At 40.5% G+C, this 25,284-nt stretch overlaps 1 protein-coding gene across 3 annotated transcripts in view; it reads right to left on the minus strand.

Annotated features, from left to right (window-relative positions):
• The window catches only part of mkln1 (muskelin 1, intracellular mediator containing kelch motifs), a 52,439-nt gene that overhangs the window by 12,627 nt on the left and 14,528 nt on the right, over nucleotides 1–25,284 (minus strand). For all 3 annotated transcript variants that reach the window (XM_044020190.1, XM_044020191.1, XM_044020192.1), the window contains 11 exons: nucleotides 21,173–21,261; nucleotides 20,968–21,077; nucleotides 16,468–16,660; nucleotides 16,208–16,324; nucleotides 15,976–16,041; nucleotides 11,978–12,090; nucleotides 9,559–9,771; nucleotides 7,099–7,320; nucleotides 6,844–6,973; nucleotides 5,431–5,578; nucleotides 3,155–3,269 (listed from right to left, as the gene is read on the minus strand). In XM_044020190.1, the coding sequence (XP_043876125.1) occupies nucleotides 3,155–3,269; nucleotides 5,431–5,578; nucleotides 6,844–6,973; nucleotides 7,099–7,320; nucleotides 9,559–9,771; nucleotides 11,978–12,090; nucleotides 15,976–16,041; nucleotides 16,208–16,324; nucleotides 16,468–16,660; nucleotides 20,968–21,077; nucleotides 21,173–21,261 (1,516 nt within the window). The remainder of the gene's footprint in view (nucleotides 1–3,154; nucleotides 3,270–5,430; nucleotides 5,579–6,843; nucleotides 6,974–7,098; nucleotides 7,321–9,558; nucleotides 9,772–11,977; nucleotides 12,091–15,975; nucleotides 16,042–16,207; nucleotides 16,325–16,467; nucleotides 16,661–20,967; nucleotides 21,078–21,172; nucleotides 21,262–25,284) is intronic.

Here is a 25,284-nt window from a genome sequence, read left to right on the forward strand (position 1 = left end):
CCATCTCAAAATGTGGGATGAAAAAGCTGCACCTTTGTTCCCATTTTCTGTTTCTTCTTTTTAAAGTCATCAGTAAATATATATTTTATGCTGATATTCTTCCAAGCAATGCTGTCCATCTTTCCAGTGTGTTACCACTTTTGGTTCATCTTTTAATTTTTGCTGTAGACTAGTTTCCATTTACCGTGACACTCGAGGGCATACGATAAATATAAGGTACCTTTGACTTGTAATATGGCTTTGTAATACTAGGACACTAGCAAAAGTAGAGGGAGAATTCTGAAGTATCTGACTTAGATGAACACCTTAACAATTTGGTGCTTTTGACAGACTTGACAGCACTGCCATTGACGGTGAGTGGGGTGTGTGGCCTGTGTTTCTTCCTAAAGTCCACAGTTTTGTTTTGTCCATGTTTAGTTGAAGGTTATTGATGTCACACCGATGGCAGTTGTACCTCCTCTCTGTAGGCTGTCGTCATCGTCACTGATGAGGCCCACCACTGTTGTGTCATCTGCAAACTTGATGATGTGGTTCGAATTGTATCTGGCAGTCGTGTCATCAGCGTGAACAGGAGGGCTCATGATGGTGGTCTCTGAGGAGTTTTTGACGACTTTTACTGTCTGTGGTCTGTCGGTAAGAAAGTCCAGTAACCAGTTGCATAGTGGGGTGCTGATTCCTATTGCGCTGAGTTTATTCACCAGGTGTAGGGGGATGACTGTGTTGAATGCGGGTCGAAGAGCTATTTTTGTTGTTGGTGAGGTGGTTTTATTTTCCTCAAACTGGCTGAAGAAGGTGTTAAGTGTGTTGTTGAGGTAGTCTACGTTATCGTCACAAGGTGGGGGTTTTGGCCTGTAGTTGGTGACTGACTGGATGCCTTGTCTTGACTGGATGCCTGTGAAGTGTGCTTGGATTTTCTGTCCATAGGCATGTTTGGCTGTATTCACTCCCCGATTCAACATGGCACAATTAGGTTGCATCTCCACAATAAAAAAGTACCTACTTAATGTGGGCTGAGTCATCACTGCACGGCTGAGTGAAACTGCGGTGACTTGTTTTATACGCGACACACGAGTGACTAGTGACTTTACACCAGACTTCTGCAGTTGTTGATTAACCCACATTTTAGGATAGTTAAGTAGTTGTAACTTATCAACAATTCGGCACTGTTCAGCTTGATTTCTGTCCACACGTCTCCGGAGCACAGCCTCCTACTCCACAGACTACGGCGGCGGCAGTCTGTGATGCCGCTCGTGATACTAAATACACCACACCACAAAGACTGCTGTTAATTATAGAAGTTTCCCTGGTAGTTGTTGGGATTATTAAGTAGTTTTAAGTGATCTACAGTTCGGCGCTGTTCAGCTCGATTTGTGAGTGGGACGTCTCTTCCAGGACCCTGGCCAGTCAGCGGCCAGCAGTCTGACAAATCATCAGATAGTACCTACTACTAGCACGCTTGGAACCTCGCCGAAGCAGGTACTAAAAAAAGTACACATCCTCTTCACAGATCCTGAGTGATAGTTAGGGGTTAGAAGGGAGGGGTGAGGGTGGTGCAGGGGGAGATGAGGGTTGTTTGATGTTGGAGCGGGTGATTTGTGTGAATGTTAGCTTCTCAAACCTGCAGCAGAAGACATTCAGGTCGTCAGCCATTTCACAGTTCACTGCGATGTGGGGGGATGGTCTCCTGTAGTTGATGAGCTCTTGTAGACCTCTCCACACTGACGCAGGCTTGTTAGCTGAGAAACTGTTTTGTAACTTCTCAGTGTAACACCTCTTTGCCACTTTGATCTCCTACGTCTGTGGGTTCCTGGTCGTATTGTACAGGACTCTGTCCCCACTTCAAGTCCCCAAGAACAATGAGCAGGGAATCTGGATGTTTCCTCTCCATGTCCGTTATCTGGTCAGCCAAGTGTTGTAAAGCCTCAGTAACAGACACCTGAGGTGGGATGTAAACACCAACCAGAATAAACGAGGAGAACTCAGGCGGTGAATAAAATGGCTTGGAATTTATGAAAAAAGACTCCAAGTGGGGGCTGCATGACTTGTTCAACACTGTGACATCTGTACACCAACCTTCATTAATATAGAAGCAGATTCCACCTCCCTTCCTCTTCCCTAAGAGCTCCGCTACGCGGTCCACATGGAGAAGTTGAAAGTCCAGCAGATGTAATCCTGTGTCCAGGATGTATTCACTGAGCCAGGTTTCAGTAAAACACAGGGCTGTGAAGGTCCGAGTTTCTACTGTTGAGAAGCAGCAGTTCCTCCATCTTATTGTTCAGGGAGGGGACATTCGCCAGATGTATTGACGGGAGCGCTGTCTGAAAACCCCGCTGAGCTTAACGAGCACGCCAGCGTTCTCCTGAACATCCTACAGAGAGCCGCTGCTCCTCCAACTAAAAGTTCCGTGAATACACCAGAATCTTTGGGAAACGGCAAAAAAGTGTGACCGGATGAATGTTCAGACTGTAAAATTTCCTCCCGAGTGTATTGGATGATGGAACAACTTAGAACGTGACAAATAAACAAAAACAAACAAAGTACTGCAGAGCGAAGCACTGAGGCAGCCGTCCGTGGCGTCATCTTGATCTTATTTTGTGTGGCACCGATGTCAAACCTGTGGTTTTTAATCCAATTTTTATGATCATGTGTTATATGTGTTATAGGATGAGGATGTAAGACAACCTTTAAAAAGTGTGGTCCTGCTCATGGGGGCCAGAGCCGTACCAAGATTCAGCTGAAACACTCTCTCAAGCAAACTGCAGTGCTTGAACCTGATGCTTAGCTTGAAAAAAATAAAGTTCTTTTGTTCTATACAAGGAAGGCCCAGTAAATGACACTTCCAATGAAAAGATGTATTGTTTGTAATAAACAAGTGATGAAGAGGCATGTTACATGGATAGTTCAAGTTTTATGTGGTATTGATACACAGTCAGTGCTGACTTTGACCTAGATGTTCATCAAACTGAAAACATGGCTCCAGGGATTAAAAAAAAAAAAATTCTCACTGCGTCCACCAAGCTAAAAATAACTTTGCACAAACAAACAACTTGAACTATAACTTCAACTCAGTCCTAGCATGAATTAAAAGACCAAAACAAGCCGACTGTATTCAAAAATGTGTTTTAGACTATCAGGGTGTTATATAGTACCTTACCTTGTGCATTTCATCATACACCAGCTGGTGTGCAAAGCGTGGGCATGGCTCCTCCTCCTGGAGAGCTTTACTCGGATTATCTTTCGCAGCCTGATCATTCTTATACACACATGACCTAAGCAGAAATAGGCATGCGTGCATAAAAACAAGGAGTTAAACATTCAATGAAAATTTTTTTTACTATGTACGCCAGTTATGTAAACCCAATTAACTACCTGAAATGTGTCCCCAGTACAGTGCATTGCGAAAGTATTCACCCCTTTGTCAATTTTTACTTTAAGTTTTTTATTTTATTAATTCCAGGTTGCTGGAATTAAAATGTTTCCTTCAATTTGCATGAGATGCAGGTCCAAAATATTTTTGGATTAAACATCATTAATCATTGATTAAGTGATTAATTGTTTCAGTTCTAGTCGCCATAAAGCAGCAAACAAATGACAGAGGGGAGGAATTACACTTGTTCTTTCTCCAGCAGCTGGTATTATAAGAAGGACTGGCTAAATGGTTGCCCTCAGACCAGTGCCATGTTTTGTTTTCCCTGCCTCCTCTTTCAGATCCTGGACATCAAACATGCCTGGATTCAGACAGGTTAATACCTGTCTGTAATCAGACATATGGACAATGCTATGTGAACAAAAGAGTGATAGAGAACCTTGCACAAGGAGAGGTGGGCAAAATTCAAATGCCTGAAAATACACAATAAAAACTTTGTTGTGTTTTATATTCATTTAAGTGAATCTTTTAAAATAATGGTATCAGGCATGAGAATGGTGCTTTGGTGTGTCCTAATATGCTAATTTGTAATCCTGTCCATCCTTAATGGTGATTGACTGTGTTTGTTTGTGTTTCTTGCTTGGTAGTGTTGCAGACAGGTATATTCAGATCATGTGACAATTGGATTGCAAATAGGTGGAGTGAAATAATTATGTATGTATATATTTATATATAATTTCTATTTTCTAATTTCACTTCACAAATTTTGACTATTTTGTGTATATTCATTAAAGATCCCATAGCCCGGAAGTGCCAATTAACGCTGCACTTTCGTGTGTATCTGCGTCATTACTTAGTTTATGAAGCCCAAAAAGTCCATAACAATCAGTTCAGCCACTGCTGAGAGTGCAGGGTTTGATTGTTTTCCTGAGCTCTACGAACGGCACTTCTGTTGACTAGTTACGTCACTGGCGAATTTCACTACTCCTCTAAATAGCAGCGCCTCCTAATCCGGGTGACATACTTTCAACCTTAGAAGAAGAAGAACTGCTCTCGTTGTAGCTGCTGAGCTCTGTACAACTGATACACTGAGCAGCTACAACAAGAGCTGTTCTTCTTCTTCTTCTATGGTTGAAAGTAGGAATATAAAGCAGGACACAGCCCCAAACTCCAGCTAAAGGAAGGAGCAGTGCCAACAATACGTATATAACTGTCTTTGTGTGCTTGTTTTGTCGTTTAGCATGAGCGATAGCCAGCTAAATGCTAAGCCACACGCTATGCTCGTGTTTCATTTGCATGTGCGTTTTTCATCTCGGTAACCACGTTATACAACGTTATACAAGCTACAGGTGCCCTGCAGCAGTCTTTCACTTGTCACAGTGTCTTCTGACTCTGGGTCAGACTCCGGATCAAATGCGTAAGGGATTATGGCATTACTCAATGTTTTGATAATTGCTAGTGTTGCATCTGCCTTTCTAGAGGGGTAGCTGCGGATCTGATAGCTGACGTGCCAATTACATCACTTCCAGGTAACTGACCAATCACAAGACAGTGGGAAAGCTCTCGTTGGCTGGCCAATCACAAGACAGACCGTGTTCTGCGGGTGTGGTTTTGGTCTGAAACAGCACGGCTGTGATGAGACATTTACATTGATGAGACATATTTACCATAAAAACAACTTCATGTTTGTAAGTACACCTCCACATATAAGTGAGATAGGACCACGCTATGGCCGCTTTAAATAAAATCCAGGAGGAAAAAAGATGCCAAGCGGGTGAATACTATGCATATGACATAAACGTTAAAATTCAATGGGATGAGCAACTGTATGTCGTCATCAAATGTGTTGAGATTTGTCAAAAGGTTACAACAAGTTAATGACATCTGAACTTGGGTATTGCTTAACACAGGGTATTTGCTTTCTTTTGGTATGGTGAAGCTTTGTTATAGCCAAGATCCACATGTGTGGAAACATGTCTCGCAAGCTTTTCTCACTATAATGGTGGTAATTTGCAGCCACAAAATGTGTGTGTTAATTTTTCATTCTTTTGTCAGCCTCCTACCAATTGTTGCGGGCAATGTCATAGATCCAGAAGGAGTTACGGACATTCTCCTCACGTTTGTCCTTGTCTTTGCTGAGGCCTGACAGCACATGGATTTCATTGAGCTCGGGGTCTATGGTGGCTCTCTGGGTAAAGCCGGTCATCGGCACTGTGCAAAAAAATAGAGAAAATTATCATTTATTATTTTTTAAATTCTTTAATTTATTCTACTTTTGTGCTATTTAACATTTATTCATAGCATGGGAAAATAAATGGTCTGTATTTATATAGCACTTTTCTAGTCTTGATGACCACTCACAGCTGCTGTACACTACAGTTTTGCCGTTTACTCAGCACATCTATGTGCAGCGCATTTTCTATCACTCATCTTTCATAACCACTCACACGCTGCCAGCACAGCCATCAGGAGTAACGTGGAGTTAAGTGTCTTGCCCAAGGACAGACTAGCGGAGCCCTGAACCCACAACCTTCAAATTGAAAGACGACTCGCTCTATCACTGAGTTACCGTCGACCCCGATAGTCACAGGGAACCAGATATTTAATTTCAATTTGGTTATTTGATATTAAATTACAAATAATTCACAATAAAAACAAAATATGTTTATAATGCAAAGCAATTTATAAATAACATAGGCAGACAGAAATAAAATTTAAAAATCGCAGAACTGTAATTAAAACATTCTTAATGATAAATGGAATTATCACATTTAATAATGTGATAAAAATAATCTAATACAGTGTTATTATTATTGTTAATAAAAAATATTGGTCATTGTTGATGCAATCTGCAAACAAACATTAAGCATTATATTCTGTCTAAATTCATCATGTGAACATTAAATAACTTTGCTTCATTGGTGGTGTGAGTGCTTCAAGATGTATGGAGTCATTGTAGGTTTACATTTGTACTTACTTTTACACCAAAGCTCCTCTCTTTCCGAGTTGTAAAACCAGGACAAGCATTATTACTCAGTACAGAGTACTGAGTTATACTCACTTGCTGTGAGTTAAGTTTCACTTCAGTTGCCCAACTCTGCCTTGCTGTGCACAGGCTCCTGGCTATGCTCTACCTATCAATCTCTCTCTGTGCACCTTGCTGGCAGTTGCACCAACATGTGTTGTCTTTAAAACGAAGAGCAGGTTTGATGATAAAATTATATTAAGTGGTGGGCCACATGAAATCGATAAGGGGGTTGCATGTGGCCCGCAGGCTGCAAGTTTAGAGACCTCCGGGCTAACATGCAGCCTAGTTTTTTTTGTCCTTAAAACAAGGGAACAAACTATATGGATACATTTTTTGAATTGAGTTTGTTTTTGTGTTATAATGTCCCATTATCATTGTGGATGTTTTCTAAAAGTTGATTTAAAAAAACAATTACTATAAAACATTGTGGAATGGTTTGGCGACTTACCCATGCCAGAGTCCTTCTTTGTCCCATCAGATATGATCTCTACATGGTCTCCATCAACATCATAGCTGAAGAAATCATTGAGATATGTTTTTGACCTCTGACCACCAAAAACATAAAGACAGCGATTCCTCTGTGGTAAGAAGATTATGAGTTATTGTAAATGAAGAGAAAAACAAAAAAAGTAATCAACTGAATCACACAAGGTTACAGAGACAGATATAGAATTAACCCAAAATATGTTTCCAAAATACTGACAGTGTGGAAGAGCATGCAGTGTCCAATGCGAGATTGGATGTCTTCTGGCCCGGCGTTGCATGAGTCTTCACGCAAGAGGCTCCATGTTCTATCCTGGCAATGGTAGGCGTACAGGCCACTGAACTGAGGCTCTGATGTCCGAGCATCTTCCACGCTTCCATTACATGTCAGGATCCGACCGCCAAAAGTGTAGATCATGTGCTTCTCTGAATCCATGCACATCTGCAAAAAAGATCATGAGATAAAGGAAACAGGAATGCATCCATTTCACACAGAGAGTTTTGAAAGGGACCAAAGGACATAGAAAACTGGAGATAAGCCATTTTGTAACCATCACACATTTGTTTTTGTTTTCATTACTGTATTAATGTTATTTCAGATTAGTTACTTCCATGCAAATATACAATTGCTTTTGTTTCTGTTTTGTCTGTATTCAGTGTGTGAAAACAAAAAAAACAAAAACTGTATAAGATGTGAGTATATATTTCATATGTTTTCAATAAAAAAATTATCATCAGATTAGTGCTGTAAAATCCCAAACATTAAATACATCATATATATATGTTGAGTATGCAATTAACACTGCTGCATTTTTGATAAGGGAAGTAAACAAACTGCTGCATTTTGTTTACTTCCTGTGGAGGATTAACTTTGACCACATATGCCACCACACCAGCCGAAAGAAGAAGAAAACCCAATGCTCCTCTGCATTCACCAAAGCTTGAGATGAACGTGAACACATATGGAAAGTTTCCCTTCAAAATAGTTGTCCAACTGATCCATCCATCAATATAGCCTGTTGACTCTGTGTGACAGTCTACAATACAGGAGAGCATAAATCATCGACCAATAATGAAACATGTAAAGAAGAAGCTAAGTAATACAAAATAGATCGTCAAAAACAGCAGATAGTAGATATATTACACTCTAACCTGTTGGATCAGCTCATTCAAGATGGAGTTGGCATGCATCTTGGATAGAGACCACACAGCCCTTCATTTAAAGACAAAGGTGGCCAAAAAACTCAATCTCTCAATCTCTCAAGATCCCATACCATCCCACATCTGTGTGAAAACTACCTCAGTGGTCACATATCACATATCATAAACAAAACCTTACACCCCTTCAGTGCCAAGCTACACAAGCTCCCAGCAGCAAGAGAATCCTCTCTGCTGATTTCCAAGCAGGCCTACTTGTACAACACTAACACTTGGTACCAGGTGCTAGGCTCGTGGAAACACTACTCAAACCGTGGCGTGGCGTGGCGAGACAAGCCGGTGGAAATGCGCCATAAAAGGTAGATGACATTCGTTCTTTCTCCACCTCACCATTCTACCAACCACAAATTCATCTCCTTCTCTATCCTCCTTCACCCCTCTTCTCGGTCCTAATCAGTCTGGTTTTAAGGCAGGTCACTCGACTGAAACTGCTCTTCTTGCTCTCACCGAGTAACTCCACACTGCGAGGGCTACCTATCTCTCCTCTGTGCTCATCCTCTTGGACCTTTCTGCAACATTGACTGTGATTTTAATGATTTAGCAACTCCCTGAGCTCATCATCATCATCATTCAGCAAAAGACTGAACCGTCCACACCAACATGGAGCCACTTAAATGTATTTTATTTTATATTAGAAATATGTATCTATCTTTGATCCTTCTAACTATTAAGTATATTACCTTTCTTGTTTTTCATTTTTATAAATTCATATTTCATCTTATTTTTCACTGGGAACACTCTTTGAACGTTGTTCAAACTACTAGAATAGTTTATCAGGGCTCTCAAGTTGTGAAGTCAGTTCAGAGTGAGATTTTGTCAGGGAGGGCTGGGTTAGGTGAGTATAGGAATATTATTCTATAACCAGACCTGGTGTTCAACATAAACAGCCATAACTTATGATAAGACACAAACTAGGCGCCTTTCAAGGTTCCTTCCCTAGATACCAACACGCCAGGCATCTGGATATAATACACTATCTCAAGGCTTGGCACAAGACCTGCACCACCTGAATCTGTGATGATGCATTACTGTTCAGATGTCAGGCATTGTCTCAATTCTCCTCAGATCTGAGCTGTCTTCAATAAAATATTTCAACTTAACTCATCACTGACTCCAGAGGTTCCATCATAGGTCATAATAATACAAATCTGTTTCTACGTCTAGATGTCACATGAGTTCAAAACTAAATGGATCTGTTTCCTAACTTAATCTTAACCTAATCATTGTTAATAATTATTGCAAGGAATCATTACTGGATCAGACAGTGTCTTCACATGTTGTGATCATTATGATTATTATGATAATCATAATGATCACAACAACAATAATAATAATAATAAGAAAATGTAAAAAAGGTTGGTGACAGGTTTGAAAGTTGTCCACTCGCCCTTAATGGTTATGTTTGTCAATGGTCATCTGTGGGTGCAAGAGAGTGTGTTCAGAGGTCACACATTCAATATACCTGATGGTCGAACACCAACTTTGGCCCTCCATCTGCAGATGTGTCCTCACTTAGTAGTGTCCAGGTGTTTGCATCAATGTCATAGCAGAAGAAGTCACTCTTCAGAGACTTGCTGTTCCTGACACTGGAGTCCAGATATCGACCCAGTGTGTAGATTTGATGCCGATGGGAGTCGATGCACATCTTGTGACAGGAACGAGCACTTGGACCTTTCTGATAAATCAACAGAAGCTTTTTTTTTTTCTTCTTCTTCTTCTTTCTATGTTGCAATCAAAACCAGACTTAAAGAGAGGGATATTAAGTTCATTCAATCATAAATAAAAACAAAAATCATAAATTTTTCATTTATGAAATCCAAGTCTGCAAAAAGCTCCAGCAAATTCTGGCTGACACTAAATATATTGTGTGGTACATAAAATACTGATTATTATAGAGTCTCATTGTTCGTAGTTGTCCAAAAAACAACTGTCCTCTCATCCAAGAGGCATTTCCGCTCAGTCAGAACCGAAGAAGCCTCTTGGATGAGAGGTCAAATGGCTGATGAAAAACTTCTTGTCCACTAACTCAATGTGTTTTGGATAGCTTTAAGTAATAATTTGGGTTTTATTTAGCAGTGGTTGTAACAGCTTCTGGTCCATATTAACTGCAAACAGAGGAACACAAATGTTTACTCTCACTAAAAACATGGCTTCAAGTAGGTAGACGCACACAAAAAGATCTTAGCCACTTCACAACAGACTGACCTAATAAAAAAAGGTCAGGTCTACTAAATGTTTTATAATACAAATATTCTTTCCACCTAAAGGGGAATTCCTGTATTTTTCGACCTGGGCCCTATGTTTATAAATGTGAGTGTGTACGTGAATAGTACTTAAAACATTTCGTAATTGGTCCAGTACCTCGCCTCAGGGCGGCAGCCACGGCAGCTACAAATTGTTATTGTATGCAAGGGTGTTTGGTTACAAAACTGGTGGGGACACTGTGCCGCTGTGTTGTTAGAATTGCTCATAACCTGTGCTCTTCTCGTCTCCTCTGCGACTTGCAGCAATATTTATGCTTGGCTGTGATGCGTTCACTGATGCTTTAAAATCCGCCCGCTCACTCTCACAGCATTTGCATACGTACACATTGCCCCGTCTCTAATATTGATAGAGACAATCTGGGGTTCACATATTGGAGGGGCTGTCCATACGCAAACCTACACCCTTGGAGAGGAGAGTAAGTGAACGGATTTTAGCAGCATCAGTGAACGCATCACAGCCGAGCAGAGTCACAGAGGAGAGGAGGTGATGTGCTGTTCTTACAACACAGCGGTGCAGTGTGCGCACCAGTCTTGTAACCAAACGAACACATTTGCTTACAAAAACAATCTGAGTCATTTATAGGCAAAAACAAGCACTTTTTATGGATATAACTCAGAGTGGCATCATTACCCCATAAGATTACACTAAAGCCATTGCCGCCTGTTGCTGCTGCTGCCCGAGACAATCTACTGTACTGGACCACTTGTGAAATGTTTTGTAAGTACTATTCACGTACACACACATTTATAAACATAAAACTCGGAATTCCCCTTTAAGTCTACAGTTTGATAGTCTTGTAAAACTGTGTTACATAATAACACATAATTATTATAAACATAATAATAAATTTAAAAATTGTTGTTAATTATTTCTAACATCGCATTTTATAATAATTAGACAAATTCTGTAATAAAACGCTTGGACCTAATAATATTTGCAACATTTTGTAATAAGTAACAAGTAAAAGGTCTGTACACTGCAGTTTTTGCCATTCACTCATACTTTCATACACTGCATCTATGTGCAGCGTAATTTCTATCACACATATTTCATATCCATTCACACACTGCCGGCACAGCACATGTATATAATCTTTTACGAGCGTAATTGGAAATAAAAATCAGTATAATCGAGCACCATCAACCGTTGTTGATTTTATGGCTGTCCAAAAGCCAAATAAAATGGCAAACATAGTTTAATAACATAATATATCTTAGACTAAAGCAGTCAAATTATTTATTGAATAAACCTCTGTTTCCTCACAGGCATGTTTTTAGTGAAAGTGTACAGTATCTCCCTCACTTAGGCTGGCTCCTGGTGTTGGCAGTGGCATGGTGGTGCTAAGTCAATACAACATGTCAAAAAAACTTAAATGTCCATTTAAGGATAATGCATAGTACCATGATTTTTTTTGTCAAATTTTGGACTACATACTAACCTATAACATTTTTGTTTTGACAAGGTAAAGGTTATAAAACATACATTTTCACATCTATGAATGTACAATATAGAAAAAGATGAACAATTAAGATTAGATATTTAGAAAGAATCTGAATATTAACAAAGAAAAATAAAACAGTGTCACTTCTCACAAAAATGCATACAAAGTTTCTCACCTCTTTCTCTGTGTCTCTGGAGATACAGGCCCACTGATTATCCTGAACACTGTAAGCCCAAAAGTCAGCCAGGTCTTGAGTGCCATCCCAGCCCCCAAACAGATAGACAGTCTCTGCAGAAAGCAAATAGGTTGACAAATATTGCTAGAACTCTAATATTCTAGTGCATATTGCTTTACAGCAAAGTGCACTTCCAAGTTCCCTTTCCACTTGGCCACAGGCTGCCCTGTGAAAATGACTATGTTTGGTAATTTCCGCACCCTTTGGAAATGGCCACCCTCCTGTACCTCAGTGAGGTCAAGAACCATGTGGTCCTCACTCAATCAGAAGAGATCACGCTACATCACAGATAACATGACTGTGGCATTCGACCAATCAGCAGAGACCTGGAGTGCATCTAACTTTCTCTCTCCACTGAAGTCGGAAAAAGACGCTAAAGATGCCCAGCTCACCGTACATTTCCGCACAAAACTTCTAAACTAACCATGGTAAGTTGATGAAACTCACACATTTTATAGTTGAATGGTTGTGCTTAGTGATGACATATGTGTTGTTTGTGGAGGACTTGTGGAAATTAGTGAAATTACGGCATGAAAAATGCAGGCACCATATTTGAACATATGCCCGGTTCACCTAAAAACGGGAGTTCATTAGAGGTGTGTCCATTTTTGGACATATGCCCGATGCACCTAGCAATGCATGCTTATAGCATTTTCTTGATTAAAAACAGCAATACTATATTGCTATAAACTAAGGACATTATGTTTTAATGTTGCCAAAGGTTTTTATAATACTATACAGTGATTCAGGGATAATTTTAACCGATTTCGAGAAATATTAAAGCTATAAATAGTGATAATTTTAGATTTTTGTCAGTTTGTGACCTGTTAACGACTGCTATATTGTGTGAAATTTTTAGGCAATGTCTGCCTGAAAGTTTTATGCCAAGAGGAGGAAGAGTGTTGTCGTGCCCGCCCACCCTGCCATCAGTGATGATGATGAGGAGGATGATGATGTGGCAGACCCTGATTTTGTCCCACCCACCCACAACCAGACTGACCCCTCTGCCAAGAGGAAACGGATCCAACACCTGTGGTGGAGGTGCTCCAAGAAAATTACAGTGAGGACAGTGAGTACAGTGAGGATGACGATGATGATGATGATGTTGATGATAATGTGCAGGCAGCATTATAAGCCCAGAGGCCAAGGAGATCTGGCATGTCGGCACCCAGGCCAACCACCTGGCATAAATTGACCTGAATAACACAGCCCTTCCTGAATACCAGCATTCTGGCCCAGAGAACATTGGCATGCCTTTTCAGTACTTTATTAGGTACTTTGATGCCCAAATCATCATATAACATACCAAACAAACTTATATGCCGCTCAGAAGGACATCAACACCACTTTCTCCACCAATGAGAATGAAATAATGACCTTTCTGGCTATCCTCATCTATATGGGTGTTGTTGAGCTCTCCGGCCATGGAAACCAGGGTCCCTCAAGTTGCCAACCTGATGTCATCAAAGAGGTTCAGGCTGCTGAAAAGGGTTATCCACTTCAATGACTCAGATCCTTGGCACCAGCGACCGTTTCTTCAAAGTCCGGCCACTGTTCAGCTTTCTCAATACTAGGGCTGAACGATATATCGTTATCGTATCGATATCTAGATATGAACATTCAAGATATTCATATCGAAAAAGCAACGATATAAACAAAATAGATTTTCCCCCGCGTTCGCCCTGCATGTACAGCTCTGGCAGTCACAATAAACTTCATTTTTACGATTGCCCTTGAATGCACCACTACGGCCAGCCAACCACAAACCTTATTTCATGCTTGCTGTGGAACGACAGCTGAAGCCAACCAATGACAAACATAGGAGGGCGGGAGGGAGACGGAGACTGGGAGACGGAGACTGAGACACGCACATACACACACACATACACACACACACACACGACATACACAGCGGGAAAGAAAAGTGACAGAAGATAATGCGGCCGGTGGCGATTTTGTGCCAAAACATAAATCATCCTCCATTATTTGGAGGTATTTTGGATTTTAAAAAGGATGTCAACCCGAGCGAGGTGTTGTGCAGGTCGTGCTTGGCGAAAATTGCAACGAACCAAGGTAGCACAACAAACATGTTTCACCACCTGAAACAACACCATCGCGTGCTGCACGAAGAGTGTATTACAATGAGAGAAACACCGGGGACTTCTCAGGTATCCCAAAAGAAGCCCAAGTTAAGTGTGTTTACTGATGCGTTCAGTAGTGTTACACCATATGAGTCGACGTCCACCAGACATAAAGGCGTTACAGACGCTATAACATGCCACATTGCAAAAGACATGGTACCCGTGTACACAGTCTCACAGTGAGTTCTCATCAATAAAACACTTTCCATGTGGAAAGTTTCCACAGTCTTTTGTATTATGATGTTTTTATTTTTCTGAAAAATGCTTGCTTTTCACCGAACCCGTAGTCATATCGTATCATATCGATATCGAGATATCTGGCATGAATATCGAGATATGAAATTTTGTCCATATCGTTCAGCCCTACTCAATACTGCCTTCAGGCGTCAGCCACAGACCCCCAAACAGTCTGTAGATGAGGTGATGGTTGCCTACAAAGGGAAGACAGCTGGCAACCTGAGGCAGTGAACAAAAAGTGCTGGGTTGTTGCTGTCCTGGCGAGTACCATGTCCTCCCCCACCACCACAGCCATCTTTGCTGACAACTTTTTTACCAGCATGGAGCTAGTGTGGTACCTCAGAGATCAGAATTGCAGGTACACAGGGACAACAAGGGACAATAGAATCAGAAACTCAAGTCGATCAAGGAGATGGAGAAGAAGGCTGTACCCTGTGGTACTTATGACTATGTTACCAGTGATGATGGAATAGTGGCCGTCAGATGGAAGGACAACAGAACAGTCACTCTGCTGTCAACAGACATGGGGGTGGAGCCGATGTCCTCAGTCATCAGGTACTGCAGTGAGACCAAGATGAAGGAGCCTGTGAGCTGTCCAGCTGTCATCAGGAGTTATGCCAACATGGGGGGCATTGATAAGAGTGACATGCTGGTACACCTCTACCGCACCCCCATGAAGTCCAATAGGTGGTACTGTTTGCATATGTCATTGATGTCAGTATCACAAATGCCTGCGTTGTGTACCGACGGGACAGTAAGGCCCTTGGAGTGAATGGCCAGTCTCTGAAAGATTTTAGAATCCAGGTGTTCAGGGGCGCCAGCAGCCAGAGGTATGCCAAATCGAGCTCCAGAAGAAGCTCAGCCTCATCTGTTGAAAGCCTGACCACCATGATGTTGATGTCCCTGAGCCTGTCCGGGGACACCGCAGCCACACACCAAATGAGGCTGTGCGCTTTGACCTGTCCCTCTTCCATGCCCCTGTACATGCCAAACGCCAGACCTGCAAGTACTGCAGCAGGAAAGGCAACATTGTTTGGTCAAATGTGGTCTGCAGGGTCTGCAAGGTCCACCTTTGCATAAACAGTGAGCGCAACTGCTTCATTGGGTACCATGAATAAGCTGTCCCAATGGTGTCGAAAGTTGAACTGTTTATGTTATACTGTTATAGAGTAAATAAAGTTGTACTGCGTGTTATACTGTTATACGGTACATAACGTTGTATTAAGTATTTTATACGTGTGTGTTATAATATGAGCATATAATGTTATACAATTTATTTAGAAAGGAGTCTGTATCAGCACTTATGTTCTAAAAGTGATGTTCGTCGTGTGTATAAGATAAATAACATAAGGCTGTTTAGTTTGTTCAATAATACAGTAGGACAAGGTGTATACCTGAAGGTAACCTTAAATTACTTGTACTTGTACTGTTGTGATCAGGTGATATATAGAAAATAAAATAAAATCAAATTAACATGACCTTGGGGGGGGGGGTGATACCGTTTGATATAATATAATGGTAGGGGAAACACTGTCATGTCAATAACTGCGTAGGTCTCACCAGTCTGGACGTCAATGACCATTTGATGGCCCCCCCTCATTCCTGGCCTGTTGTCATCACCATCACCTGCAAATAGGAAAGGAAGGCAAAAGGACACAAGGCAAAAAGAAGAAAATTCAGCAATGACAAAAACAAAATACAAATCTAGGCTACAAGGCAACACAGCTTTAAGTAAAATGAATTATTAAACTAAGTGAGTGGTAAGATTTGTTGCTTAAAAACTGTGGCTCACCGTTTATGTCATCTCGGTTGATTTCTGGGATGCCTGTACCTTTGTTACATTTTGGGATAATCTGACTCCATCTGGGTTTGTACTCCTGCTGGCTGATATAGTGGTTAAACAAACCATCTAAAAATGAGAATAAATGATTAAATATGGCAAAAACACTTAATAGGCTTTACCTAGTAATTAGTGTATAGATTCAAAAGGAAAACTAGACTTGGCAGTACAGTATATGCCCTTGTTTAAATGGTATTTCATCAAGACATTACCTCTCACAGCTTTGTCTATGAGCTCCTCACAGGCATCAAAGTCTCCTTGTAGCACTAGTCGATCATGCAGGTGGGTGAGCATGGGGTGCTCTAGTGCTATTCGAGTCTTTTTCTGCAGCGACTCAAAGGCCTCTGTGTAGTTATGCTGCCGGAAGTGCTTGAGGCAAAGGCGGATGGCTTCCTGCTCTCTGTACTGTAATAATGCAATGGAGAAAATACATGCCAAGTCATACAAATACAAGTCAATTTTCTTACCTATCTACTGAGATATAAAAGGGCTGCCACTCTTTTATTCAGGGTGGGGGCTGGATTCAAATGTAAACCTTAAAGAAACATAAGTCCAAAATGTTCAGCCTTGAAGCATATCTCATCATGAAATGTAATTACCAGGTGATTCAGCAGAGGGTGCTCTAATTATATCTAAAAATCTTATGTAATATTTGTTCAAAATGGAAAGTGAAAGCCCTTTTGTTTACATTACTGTTTGTACTAAAAGATATTTCCTTTCATTTCAACTTGTGCAATAACTTAAGAGTCGACAACAGTTGAGGGTCAACCCCTCTCTAATGTTCTTTTGCGTTTGTGCATTACGTTTTCAGATTGACTGTCTGACCATCCCATTCTTTAAAGTTACAGTTTGTAGTATTTCTGGGGATATATTAGCAAAAATCTAATTTATTTTCCATACAAAGGACACCTGTGTTGTATAATCACTGCATAATACTTATTGTATGACTTTTGTAGCCTTAGAAAAATGTATTAATAATAATATAGTAACAGGCCGCTACTGCAAAAGTCCTCCACAATCGTGACATGCCATGTTTCTACAGGAGCCAAACCCAGACAAACAAGAATGTCACACTGGGAAGTTCCAGCTCCAGCGATGAAGAAGAAACTATGTCCAATCAGACTAATCTTTTGGCAAGGTACAGAGGTTAGGTGGATCTACCTAGATGTCAACACAGAGGAGGATATATGGGGAAAAACGGCAGAAATTATGGCATAGGAAGAAAGATAAGAGACGACAAACCTTAATAAACCATGCAGAGCTAAACTCAAAGGGAAAAAACACAACAAACCTGAAGCTACATTTGGAGGCGAGTCATCCAGAAATCAATGCAAAGATTCAGGAAAGTGCACATACTAATGCTATTTTATCAACTCAATGGTTGTGCAGTTGCTAAATTTAAAATGTAGTTCAAATTAATTTTTTAAATAAAAATACCAATTTACCTGCTGAAGATAAGTGTAATGTTTCATTACAAAACAGTTATATCTGTGTTGCAAATTCAAACCTTAATAACATATTAATAGATAGGATGATAGAGAAAAATTTTAATACTACAAACAAATGAGATATCTAAAATATCTACAGTAGATTTAGTCCACTAAATTATGGTTATAGTTACTGGACTAAAAGTAGACTAAAATTAAAGCATCTCAGGTGACAGCTAAAGCTGAATGGTATTTCAGTCATAAAACTAAATAAAAATTTGCTGTCAAAATTAACACTGGTTGGACTTTCAACAACATGGATGTCAAAGGTGACTGTAGAGACAAAGAAGCAGTGCTTGAGAGTGCAAGTGACTCATAAATGGGCAGTTGTCTCGAAAGACAGGTGGTGTGAGCCTGGTTCAGTGGGATTTTTAATATTGATTAAAACTGGCGGAAGCTACTGCTGCACACAGCATTAAGAAATGTGTATCCCTGATGGTCCAGTGGCTAAGATTCAGAGCTACCACCACAACAGCCGGTCCCATTCCTGAAATTAGGTACCAGGGCCTGATTAAATACCCTGCACAAGACAGCAGTGGATCAGAGGGCGGGTCATCTTCCAACCAGAAGGATTTCTGAGATTTCTGATGATGAAGTCATCTTAGCCTCTACCTGTACACCCACAATCTTGGAGTAAGGTATGAAGAGACACAGCCATCTCTTATGTGGATGTCTGAATACATAGTTTGATGCCTAGATCACTGACGGATGTCCAACCACTGACATCCTACACTAAAAAAACATTTGATGGAACAGCCATCTTGAAAAATTGCTATAATGTTGAAGGTGGCCAACAGGGTTTTCTGAAAAAGTAGGCATGACTTGTCTTGCGTGTTTTCTTCCTCCTCTACTCCTAGTGCAGCAGATGAAGTGGATTACAAAGATTACCCCCGACTGTGACATGCTCTGATGGGCAGTAACACAGAAATGTAATCAATACCAAGTCTATGTAAGTGATGAAAGCGATGCAACACTTCCTGCCCTCCATCCTCTACTCCAGGGGTAGGGAACCTATGGCTCGCGAGCCAGGTGTGGCTCTTTTGATGATTGCATCTGGCTCGCAGATTTCGGCTTTTCAGATAAAACATAAAATATTATCACTTGTTTTAATCCATCCATCGATTTTGGAAGTGGAGGAAACGCAAGTGAATGACATAAATGCAGCACCGTTCTATTCCCTGGCTTTGGATGAGTCAACAGACGTAAGTCATTTGTCGCAGTTCAGTGTGATTGCAAGATATGCTGCTGGTGACACACTGCGCGAAGAAAGTCTTGCTGTTCTGCCAATAAAAGGGTCCACAAGAACCAGAAGTCGCATTAATGGTGAGTATTATAACAACATTATTTAAAAGAATAAATTCAGAGGCTTATTATACTCACATTTAGTTAAATTCAGTTTTAAAATATATTATATGGCTCTCACTGAAATAAATTTGCAAATATTTTGCTTTCATGGCTCTCTGAGTCAAAAAGGTTCCCGACCCCTGCTCTACTCTGAGCTTATTGTCTCCGAAGTCCACCCATGCACCCTTCCAGACAAAATTTCGGACAGTTTCTGAGGTTCAGTGCCGAATTACAAAGTACAAGCTCTAGTCCTACAGTGTACTAATGTAAGGAGCCAGCACACCATTGGGAAAGCCATTGGATGATGCACATACTACAGTCTCAGCTGAGAGAGCCTGAAACAAGTCTGTTTCTCATCTTGATTCACTGATTGGATGTGACAGTGACGGCAAGACCAATGAACAGGATGAACCCGACCAAGTTATCACTTAAGTTTTTAAATTATAAATATAGTGCATATTAAAGAACATTTAAAATCAAAAACAACGTGACACATTTATCAAACAGGTTCATTGAAATATTTTCTCTCATGAGAGGTGCTGACTATACATACTTTGGATAGCAGCCCAACCCCAAGACAGAATTTCCTATCTTCATGAAAGCTAAATGAGGCAAAGTAGCCAACTTTTTGCATCACTAGCTATATCATTCTTGTGTATTCCCGCTGCCTGCACTCCATGCACTATTAAATCTATTGATTTTACAGTACAAATGTTACAAAAAAATTTATACATGTCATCATCATTCATCATCTTTCTTCTTCAGACTGTGAACAGCAGTGGGTATTTTCAGATTTGAGTGGAATTAGTTTTTTTATTTTTTATTCTGGGAATAGCAATATTATCACAATTTCCCTGAACCCCTGCACCTGCATGAGCCAACCATGGAGCAGAGGACAGTAGTGATGTGTCAGACTTGAATGAGCCAGCTCTATTGCCGTATTTCCATCGGCTCTACTCGCCGCGCCGCGCCACAGGATGGTTTCAGTAGCGTTTCCACTAGCATAGTACCTGGTACCAGGTACCATTTTGCTCAGGCAAGAGTCTGGTATATTTGGAGACAGCACCGGCGATCGCGAGCAGCATCACAGACCGCTGCCGCTGTAGTCTGTGGAGTAGGAGGCTGTGCTCCAGAGACATTTGGACAGAAATCAAGCCGAACAGCGCCGAACTGTAGCTCAGTTAAAACTACTTAACAATCCTAAATCCAAGAAGCAGCATCTGGCTGCATTTTAAAGACATTGGAGACTGCAAAGTGGAGGGTTAGGTTGGTTGGTGAGTTTAGGTGCAGGTTCTGTGTTCAGTTGTTGATTTAAAGTTTTGATTAAAATGTTAAAAAATAGTAAATGTAATTTTTGGTAAAAAATATATAAAAATAAGGCCTTTATGAAAACAGGGATTAAAAAACTTGCATACCAACACACAAACTATTCATAATTGCTAAATTAGGCTAAAATAGAAGGCCTTGATACTAAGTGAAGAGCCATTTGGGAGCTCTTCTAAGGGAGCGGAGCCAAAAGATCAGAATCTTTCAAAAGAGCCAGACTTCCCATCAGAAGGACAGAACATGGAACAGAGGCATGGCTCAAAACTCTAAATTGAAGTTTGAGAACTCCAATGCAGGAAATTATGACTACGAAGTTTTCTTTCACACACTGTTGCCTCAATTAATAAATAGGAAAATAAATGTGCTATTCACTATTTAAACAAGTGGTTCTTAATTATTTTCTGTCATGCCCCCCCCTAGAAGACAGAAATGTTTTCACGCCCCCCCGAATTGAAAAACTATTGTGAACCTAATAATATGTATTTATTTATCTGTATAAACCAAATTTGTCTCTACTTCATGACAACAGGCAGTTGTTGGAAGTGCTTTATTTACCTTGCTATACCAGTTAAGGCAAGGTTGCACCACATCAGGATCTTCAATACCATGCAGCTCAATATACCAGATGCTGAAATTAAAACTAGGACCCCAGGACATCAGAGGCACTAGGAAAGAGAGAACAACAAAAGAGAACAGCATCGTAAAAATAATTTCACCATGTCTCCCTCTCTTCCACACACGCATAGTGTTCAGCTCTTACCTATTTTAACAAATCTGCAGGGAAACATCTGCTCATCAATCTTGTGCTTTAAGGTGAATGTTTCCTTGTTGTAGTCATTCTTCAGGCCACTGACAGGAGAAAAGAGGGATGAAGAAGTTTAGAAACATATTAGTGACAACAACAAACAACAATGTAAAATGGCAACAACATAACTTAATATTGATTGCAAAAACACTGCCCTATATAGTGGCAGTGTATATATATGTATATATATATATATATATATATATATATATATATATACACATATATATACACATATATATACATACATAGTGGGTATGGAAAGTATTCAGACCCCTTTAAATTTTTCACTCTTTGTTTCATTGCAGCCATTTGCTAAAATCAAAAAAGTTCATTTTAGTTCTCATTAATGTAAACTCAGCACCCCATCTTGACAGAAAAAAAAACAGAAATGTAGAAATTTTTGCAAATGCATTAAAAAAGAAATACTGAAATAACACATGGTCATAAGTATTCAGACCCTTTGCTGTGACACTCATATTTAACTCACATGCTGTCCATTTCTTCTGATTGTCCTTGAGATGGTTCTGCTCCTTCATTGGAGTCCAGCTGTGTTTAATTAAACTGATTGGACTTGATTAGGAAAGGCACACACCTGTCTATATAAGACCTTACAGCTCACTGCAGTGCATGTCAGAGCAAATGAGAATCATGAGGTCGAAGAAACTGCCCAAGGAGCTCAGAGACAGAATTGTGACAAGGCACAGATCTGGCCAAGGTTACAAAAGAATTTCTGTAACACTCAAGGTTCCTAAGAGCACAGTAGCCTCCATAATCCTTAAATGGAAGACATTTTGGACAACCAGAACTCTTCCTAGACCTGGCCGTCCAGCTAAACTGAGCAATCGTGGGAGAAGAGCCTTGGTGAGAGAGGTAAAGAAGAACCCAAAGATCACTGTGGATGAGCTCCAGAGATGCAGTAGGGAGATGGGAGAAAGTTCCACAAAGTCAATTATCACTGAAGCCCTCCACCAGTCGGGGCTTTATGGCAGAGTGGCCCGACGGAAGCCTCTCCTCAGTGCAAGACATATAAAAGCCAAAAAACATGAAGGACTCCCAGACTATGAGAAATAAGATTCTCTGGTCTGATGAGACCAAGACTGAACTTGCTCATCACCTGCCCAATACAATCCCAACAGTGAAACATGATGGTGGCAGCGTCATGCTCTGAGGGTGTTTTTCAGCTGCAGGGACAGGACGACTGGTTGCAATTGAAGGAAAGATGAATGTGGCCAAGTACAGAGATATCCTGGAAGAAAACCTCTTCCAGAGTGCTCAGGACCTCAGACTGGGCCAGAGGTTCACCTTCCAACAAGACAATGACCCTAAGCCCACAGCTAAAATAACGAAGGAGTGGCTTCGGAACAACTCTGTGACCATTCTTGACTGGCCCAGCCAGAGCCCTGACCTAACAACATTCTGCAACATTGTGCTGATCTGAGGAGCAGTGGAGGAGGCGTGTCGCAGTGAGTGGTATTTACGACAGTGCAATTAAGCTCTGCAACTGCGAGGGGCGCTTGTGAGTCGAAAATCTAAAATAGTGTATTACTTTAAGAGACCTGTTCTGATTCTTGTTGGTCTTGAGCTGGACACCTTTTGAAAAAGAAGCCATCTCTTTGACTTGCCAAAACAAACTGGCTGGATGTGAACATGGCTTAAGAACCCAATTTACCAAAATAATATTTTATTTTGTCCAAGTACAAACTCAATAACAACCCCACTAAAGGCAAATATTATCAATACTAAAAATATGTAAAATTATCCAAATTTAGTCAACCAATCTCCAGTTCACTCTGATTAGTGAATTTGGACTGTGCCAATAAAATTGATTTGAATTTGTTTGACAGCTAGAAGTTGACAGGGCAGGCAAATCTACAATCTCAATTGTTGGGACATATTTTTAAAGTGTTGAATACTATTGCCACCTTTTACACACTCACCAATGTTGTTATTTTGGTATGATAGCTATACCAAAATAACAATTTCAGGGAAAAGTAAGAAAAAAAAGTCTAGAAAAGGCAGTAATAGCAGGGTAAAAGTGCAATCAACACATTCACAACACAGTCTGTCTTCTGATCTTTTGAGATGTGTGTGCTTCTTAAAGAAAAGTAACACTGTTAATACACTCAAATAAAATAACTGTTTATGATCTGTATTACATGCTTAAAATAGTGTTATTAACTTTAATTTCAGATAATGTCTCAGTGTTTCCCCTACATGTAAATATGTGAAATATGACCACCACTGCAGATTTTTTATTTTATTATAATTATTATTTAATTTTTTTTAAACGAGGAGAGGTAGAGAGTGGGCTCAGTCTTGTCTCTTTAGAAACTAATGTTATATTATTTTGCGCTGTGGACGCTTCATGTCCAGACTCCGACTTTGAGTGGAGTTCCAGTGTACTTTTTCTAGTAGGAGATCGGAAAATTCCTACTGTCTCGAACGCAGCATTACTATGCACGAGAGCATCAATTGTCCACCAACAAAACATGTTCCTTTTGAGAGAGCCTTAGAGCTATTTTTTCAGAACCTGAGGAAGATCAAGTACTCTCAGGCAGGATGCCAAATATGCCACCACTAAAGTGGTGTTTTATACCAACCTTGAACTTTGAGGGTTTGGGAACAAGGGCAGGGTAAGGTAAGGAGCTTAAAGAAGTGGGAGGGGGGCAATGGAGGGGACTGATGGAGAGGAGATGGTAGAAATGTTGGGAAGGCCGGAGGTGTGAACAATGGGTGGAGGGGAGGATTGTGATGGGGACAGGGGAGGGAGATGCATGGGTCGGAGGCACAGACCTTTTGGATTGCTCTTGTATTTGTGTTATGTGATTTACCTGTATATGGTTGGTTGTTAAATTATTGTCAATAAATATTGTCAAATAAAAGATCATACGTTATTGTGATCAACAAAAGTGTATTTTCCTAAGGCTTGAGACACCTCATATGTAAGATAGACATAAATTTCCCCTGCTCATTACTGTGCACAAATGTACTGTTATGTACTTAAGCCTAAAGACCACCTCTGGTGCTGGCAGACACATAGAAACCTCCCGGCAGGGTGCACTTTGCTTTTGCACGTGGGTGAACACTCACCTCCACTGTTACAACTCCATCCAAGAGGAACACTGTGTCTGGTTTAATTCTTAGGCTTTTTAATGTTAGATGAAGGATATTTACATGTGTTAGAAACAATGAAAGCAATATAATAATGCTTGAAATTAAAGTGTTATTAACAGTGGAGTGGGAGATTATTTTCTGAAGCATTTTTACTATATTGCTTAAAGTCCTCTTCACACCCCGATTGTAACCAATTTATTAATGCATTGTCTCAAAAAATGAAAAATGTCAGTCAGCTGTGGAACGGAGAGGCCAATAAAAATAATTAACTGGATCGTGATGCATCAATAAAACTGCCATCTGCCACAAGACGGGTATATGACAAAAGCAGCACACTTAAAGAAGAGCTAAACCCATGTTCTGAAGCTGACTCCACCCAATGCCTGATTTTTAAAATCAGGCATTGGGTGGAGAAGGGAGTTATCGTGAGTGGGGGGGACAATCGAGTGACAGCAAGTGCAAATGCAGCAGCTTGCTGTGGTATTTCCAGTGGCAGCTTAGAGCTTTAGCGTGCATTTAACGCAAGATACACACATTTCAGTTTACACACTCACACGCCACACATTACATTTCCCACACTGATAAGTGATAAAAGTCACCGCAAATAAATGAATAATCTATGAATCAACAATACGAAGGCAGATTGCTCTGCATAGTTCATTCATACAGTTGTCTTGAATTAGCAACCTATCAGCCAATCAGAAAATAGTATTCACTGTTGCTGGGCAGAATGGACGCGCTCCACTCTGGTCCGCTTAGCTCAGCCAAGTTACACTTCACTGCTGTTGTCTCACTCGTGAGGGGAGAACTCTTTCTGTGATGTAGTAAAGTGAACTACGATGTGGTGTCAACACGGGATCTTTTATTCTGAAAAGTAAACCAGATGGTTTGGGAGGTGTTTATCCAGAGAAGGCAGTACATACACCCACTTTTAACACAAAATACAAAAT

Source organism: Solea senegalensis, linkage group LG3 (genome assembly GCF_019176455.1).
Source record: "Solea senegalensis isolate Sse05_10M linkage group LG3, IFAPA_SoseM_1, whole genome shotgun sequence".
In the NCBI taxonomy this organism is placed as follows: domain Eukaryota; kingdom Metazoa; phylum Chordata; class Actinopteri; order Pleuronectiformes; family Soleidae; genus Solea; species Solea senegalensis.